This window comes from Salvelinus sp. IW2-2015, unplaced genomic scaffold, assembly GCF_002910315.2.
Source record: "Salvelinus sp. IW2-2015 unplaced genomic scaffold, ASM291031v2 Un_scaffold6555, whole genome shotgun sequence".
In the NCBI taxonomy this organism is placed as follows: Eukaryota; Metazoa; Chordata; class Actinopteri; order Salmoniformes; family Salmonidae; genus Salvelinus; species Salvelinus sp. IW2-2015.
Genome location: NW_019947817.1, coordinates 13,246 through 19,659, shown reverse-complemented (window position 1 = coordinate 19,659; position 6,414 = coordinate 13,246). Strand labels below are relative to the sequence as shown.

The following is a 6,414-nucleotide window of genomic DNA, read 5'->3' as shown; positions in this document are numbered from 1 at the left end:
TGTGTGTGTGTGTGTGTGGTGTGTGTGTGTGTGTGTGTTGTGTGTTGTGTGTGTGTGTGTGTGTGTGGTGTTTGTGTGTGTGGTGTGTGTGTGTGTGTGTCTATGTGTGTGGTGTGTGTATGCGTGTGTGTGATGTAGTGTTTCCGCTAGGATTTTTTCATCCGCGGTGGCAGAGTTAAGGGGGTGGGGGGGGGGGGTCATGGGCGTGGCCAAAGCTAATTCCATGTAATTCTACACATTAAGACCATGAGTTACGCCTCGTCCTTATGCTATCTGACTGACTCAAACATTATAACTAAATCAAATGGGGGCTCCATGTCATGATATTTTGGTGGTTGTTAGTTCTCAAAGATTATATTTATTAAAACATATTACAGCTCCATCTCTCTTCTACATACTTTATTTATGGTTTTAGTCTGGTTTAAGTTAACAATGTTTCACCATCCCGCCGCTGCTAAATGACTGTAGAGGAAACACTGGCATGTCTGGTCTGGGATCTCTTACGGGGAGGTGGTGTTGAGTTGGCCCACAGCTCGACAGTCGTAGAAGATGATGTCACTGCTCGAGATGGTCACGTCTCTGAACATCACGGACACACGCAGAGACATGTGGTCTACAGACAGACAGACAGACAGACAGACAGACAGACAGACAGACAGGCAGACAGGCAGACAGGCAGACAGGCAGACAGGCAGACAGACAGACAGACAGACAGACAGGCAGACAGGCAGACAGGCAGACAGGCAGACAGACAGACAGACAGGCAGACAGGCAGACAGACAGGCAGACAGGCCATAAAGATATATTAGGATACATAATAATACCAGTACATAGCAAAAATCCTAGACACACAGAGACATTAAGGTCTATGGAGAGGACAGAGAGATGTACAGTACCTTCAGAAACTATTCAGACCCCTTGACTTTTTACACATTTTGTTACGTTACAGCCTAAATTCAAAATTGATTCAATATTTTTTCTCCTCATCAATCTACACACAATACCCCATAATGACATCACAATACCCCATAATGACATCACAATCCCCCATAATGACAAAACAGGTTTTTAGAAATGTTTGCTAATTTATTAAAAATGTAAAACTGAAATATCACATTTACATAAGTATTCAGACCCTTTACTCAGTACTTTGTTGAAGCACATTTGGCAGTGATTACAGCCTCAAGTCTTCTTGGGTATGACGCTACAAGCTAGGCACACCTGTATTTGGGGAGTTTCTCCCATTCTTCTCTGCAAATCCTCTCAAGCTCTGTCAGGTTGAATGGGGAGCGTCGCTGCACAGCTATGTTCAGGTCTCTCCAGAGATGTTCGATCAGGTTCAAGTCCTGGTTCTGGCTGGGCCACTCAAGGACATTCAGAGATTTGTCCTGAAGCCACTCCTGCATTGTCTTGGCTGTGTGCTTAGGGTCGTTGTCCTGTTGGAAGGTGAACCTTCGCCCCAGTCTGAGGTCCTGAGAGCTCTGGAGCAGGTTTTCATCAAGGATCTCTCTGTACTTTGCTCTGTTCATCTTTCCTTCAATCCTGACCAGTCTTCCAGTCCCTGCCGCTAAAAAACATCCCCACAGCATGATGCTGCCACCACCATGCTTCACCGTAGGGATGGTGCCAGGTTTCCTCCAGACATGACGCTTGGCATTCAAGCCAAAGAGTTCAATCTTGGTTTCATCAGACCAGAGAATCTTGTTACTCATGGTCTGAGAATCTTTAGGTGCCTTTTGGCAAACTCCAAGCGGGTTGTCATGTGCCTTTTCAATAGTCCTGCTGAATAGTCCAGAACAGGACAGACGCATGTCTGATACAGTTTGTAATACGTAGCGTAACCAATATCTTAGAGTGATTTTGGTTCTTCCTGTAACTCCCCCAAAGCATATAACCTTCCGTGATTCTCCAGGGGCAGATGTTCCCTATAGAAAGGTCTCATGTCTCTACTTCCTGATTCGTCCAGGACAGATGTTCCCTATAGAAAGTCTCATGTCTCTACTTCCTGATTCGTCCAGGGCAGATGTTCCCTATAGAAAGGTCTCATGTCTCTACTTCCTGATTCGTCCAGGGCAGATGTTCCTATAGAAAGGTCTCATGTCTCTACTTCCTGATTCGTCCAGGGCAGATGTTCCCTATAGAAAGGTCTCATGTCTCTACTTCCTGATTCGTCCAGGGCAGATGTTCCCTATAGAAAGGTCTCATGTCTCTACTTCCTGATTCGTCCAGGGCAGATGTTCCTATAGAAAGGTCTCATGTCTCTACTTCCTGATTCGTCCAGGGCAGATGTTCCCTATAGAAAGGTCTCATGTCTCTACTTCTGATTCGTCCAGGGCAGGTGTTCCCTATAGAAAGGTCTCAGTCTCTACTTCCTGAGTCGGCCAGGCAGATGTTCCCTATAGAAAGGTCTCATGTCTCTACTTCCTGATTCGTCCAGGGCAGGTGTTCCCTATAGAAAGGTCTCATGTCTCTACTTCCTGATCGTCCAGGCAGATGTTCCCTATAGAAAGGTTCATGTCTCTACTTCCTGAGTCGGCCAGGACAGATGTTCCCTATAGAAAGGTCTCATGTCTCTACTTCCTGATCGTCCAGGGCAGATGTTCCCTATAGAAAGGTCTCATGTCTCTACTTCCTGATTCGTCCAGGGCAAGTGTTCCCTATAGAAAGGTCTCATGTCTCTACTTCCTGATTCGTCCAGGGCAGGTTGTTCCTATAGAAAGGTCTCATGTCTCTACTTCCTGATTCGGCCAGGGCAGGTGTTCCCTATAGAAAGGTCCATGTCTCTACTTCCTGATCGCCAGGGCAGGTGTTCCCTATAGAAAGGTCTCATGTCTCTACTTCCTGATTCGTCCAGGGCAGATGTTCCCTATAGAAAGGTCCATGTCTCTACTTCCTGATCGGCCAGGGCAGGTGTTCCCATAGAAAGGTCCATGTCTCTACTTCCTGATGCGCCAGGGCAGATGTTCCCATAGAAAGGTCTCATGTCTCTACTTCCTGATCGCCAGGGCAGTGTTCCCTATAGAAAGGTCTCATGTCTCTACTTCCTGATGTCCAGGGCAGTGTTTCCCATAGAAAGGTCCATGTCTCTACTTCCTGATCGCCAGGGCAGATGTTCCCTATAGAAAGGTCCATGTCTCTACTCCTGAGTCGGCCAGGGCAGTGTTCCCCATAGAAAGGTCCATGTCTCTACTTCCTGATTCGTCCAGGACAGATGTTCCCATAGAAAGGTCACATGTCTCTACTTCCTGATTCGCCAGGACAGATGTTCCCATAGAAAGGTCCATGTCTCTACTTCCTGATTCGTCAGGGCAGGTGTTCCCATAGAAAGGTCTCATGTCTCTACTTCCTGATTCGTCCAGGGCAGATGTTCCCTATAGAAAGGTCATGTCTCTACTTCCTGAATTCGTCCAGGGCAGATGTTCCCATAGAAAGGTCATATGTTCATCAATAAAAATAATTTTATAATTGCTGTAAACTCTAGAATGTCTTGTCTGTATCTCATCAAGGTGTAATAACTGTTGAGGATGTCTTGTCTGTATCTCCTCAAGGTGTAATAACTGTAGAGGATGTCTTGTCTGTATCTCATCAAGGTGTAATAACTGTTGAGGATGTCTTGTCTGTATCTCCTCAAGGTGTAATAACTGTTGAGGATGTCTTGTCTGTATCTCATCAAGGTGTAATAACTGTTGAGGATGTCTTGTCTGTATCTCCTCAAGGTGTAATAACTGTAGAGGATGTCTGTGTCTCTATCCTCTAGAGTGTAATAACTGTAGAGGATGTCTTGTCTGTATCTCATCAAGGTGTAATAACTGTTGAGGATGTCTTGTCTGTATCTCATCAAGTGTTAATAACTGTTGAGGATGTCTTGTCTGTATCTCCTCAAGGTGTAATAACTGTTGAGGATGTCTTGTCTGTTTCTCCTCAAGTGTTTAATACTGTAGAGAGTGTCTTGTCTGTATCTCATCAAGGTGTAATAACTGTAGAGGATGTCTTGTCTGTATCTCCTCAAGGTGTAATAACTGTAGAGGATGTCTTGTCTGTTTTCCTTAAGGTGTAATAACTGTTGAGGATGTCTTGTCTGTATCTCATCAAGGTGTAATAACTGTAGAGGATGTCTTGTCTGTATCTCCTCAAGGTGTAATAACTGAGAGGATGTCTTGTCTGTATCTCATCAAGGTGTAATAACTGTAGAGGATGTCTTGTCTGTATCTCATCAAGGTGTATAACTGTTGAGGATGTCTTGTCTGTATCTCATCAAGGTGTAATAACTGTTGAGGATGTCTTGTCTGTATCTCATCAAGGTGTAATAACTGGTGAGGATGTCTTGTCTGTTTCTCCTCAAGGTGTAATAACTGTAGAGGAAGGCCAAATGAAACTACTTCCTTAGTGCTATGACAGACTCTGTTAAACAGGCCAAATGAAACTACTTCCTTAGTGCTATGACAGACTGTTAAACAGGCAAATGAAACTACTTCCTTAGTGCTATGACAGACTCTGTTAACAGGCCAAATGAAACTACTTCCTTAGTGCTATGACAGACTCTGTTTTCAGGCCAAATGAAAACTACTTCCTTAGTGCTATGACAGACTGTTAAAACAGGCCAAATGAAACTACTTCCTTAGTGCTATGACAGACTCTGTTAAACAGGCCAAATGAAACTACTTCCTTAGTGCTATGACAGACTCTGTTAAACAGGCCAAATGAAACTACTTCCTTAGTGCTATGACAGACTCTGTTAAACAGGCCAAATGAAACTACTTCCTTAGTGCTATGACAGACTGTTAAACAGGCCAAATGAAACTGCTTCCTTAGTGCTATGACAGACTGTTAAACAGGCCAAATGAAACTACTTCCTTAGCGCTATGACAGACTCTGTTAAACAGGCCAAATGAAACTACTTCCTTAGCACTATGACAGACTCTGTTAAACAAGCCAAATGAAACTACTTCCTTAGCGCTATGACAGACTCTGTTAGTGATCCCTCTTGATTCTGGAAAACCGTTAATTCACTGAAGCGGGGTCATTCTTCTACTTCCCTGTCTAAGCCAGTAGTTTTAGAGTTCTGCATCACTACTGAAAAAGTTCAGATTTGTGATGCTCTTAATGAGCATTTTATCTCAGCTGGTCTCCTATTTGAATGAAATGGTGGTCGTACTGGTTTTGGACCAGTCAGCTGACTGTTCTTCCAACATACAGCCTCCAGTTGCCTCAATGGATGATCAGTCAATCTCATACAATCTTTTTTGAAGAGGTGCGAGGGAGCAGTTGTTGTGGGGGCTAAGTGCCTTGCTCGAGGGCACAACAGCAGGCAATAGCATCTAGGATTTGATACCAGCAACCCTCTGGTTGCCAGTTCACATCCCGACAGATTTTTCCAGTCAGACACAGGATTTGAACTGGCAACCCTCCCGCTGCTGGCTCATCTCGCTAACCGCTAGGCTACCTGCCACCTCGGTTATTTCTCAATTAGATTAATTTGGATAAATAATAAATTAATTACATTGATTAAATTATCCAGTAATTAAATAATTATGAATACAAATCTAATAATTACAGATTTTTTTTTATATATAAAAAATTTAAAATAAAAAGGGCAACCTACCACTTCCTGGTGGGCTGGGTGGGAGGAGCTCAGGCAGGGGTGATTGACAGGTGATGGTGGTTCCCTTGACGATGGCTGGCTGAGGGGGGAGGGTTCCGAAGGAGCAGGAAAGAGACTCCTCCTCTGACAGGGTGGGCAGCTGGGCCACTGTTAGAGACACCTGGCATAGAGATCTATATATTATATTATATATATATATTTTATAAGCATTTTAAAGGTTTATTGGGACAGATAGAAAGAGAGTGGGGGAGAGACATAGAGGTAGGTGTGGAGGGATTAATAAATACATTTACTGCAGGACCAGCCCAGACATTACCCCCTTGACCAGCCTAGACATTACCCCCTAAACCAGCCCAGACATTACCCCCTAAACCAGCCCAGACGTTATCCACTAGACCAGCCCAGACATTACCCCCTAGACCAGCCCAGACATTACCCCCTAGACCAGCCCAGACATTACCCCCTAGACCAGCCCAGACATTACCCATGTCTGGTCTAGGGGGTAATGTTGGGCTGGTCAAGGGGTTATGTCTGGCTGGTCTAGTGGGTAATGTCTGGGCTGGTCTAGGTGGTAATGTCTGGGCTGGTCTAGTGGGTAATGTCTGGGCTGGTCTAGGGGTATGTTGGTTAGTGAGTATGTCTGGGCTGGTCTAGTGGGTAATGTCTGGGCTGGTCTAGTGGGTAATGTCTGGGCTGGTCTAAGGGGTAATGTCTGGGCTGGTCTAGTGGGTAATGTCTGGGCTGGTCAAGGGGGTAATGTCTAGGCTGGTCAAGGATTTAATATCTAGTGGGTAATGTCTGGCTGGTCTAGT

The 6,414-nt window shown here is 44.8% G+C and overlaps 1 protein-coding gene across 1 annotated transcript in view; it reads right to left on the bottom strand.

The window, feature by feature from the left end:
• Positions 1-500: 500 nt before the first annotated feature.
• LOC112078940 (plexin-B3-like) overlaps positions 501-6,414 on the bottom strand; it is a gene marked incomplete at its 5' end in the record, with an annotated part of 7,635 nt that continues 1,721 nt past the window's right edge. The window contains 2 exons of the mRNA XM_024145040.1: positions 501-613; positions 5,603-5,762. Of these exons, the coding sequence (XP_024000808.1) occupies positions 501-613; positions 5,603-5,762 (273 nt within the window). The remainder of the gene's footprint in view (positions 614-5,602; positions 5,763-6,414) is intronic.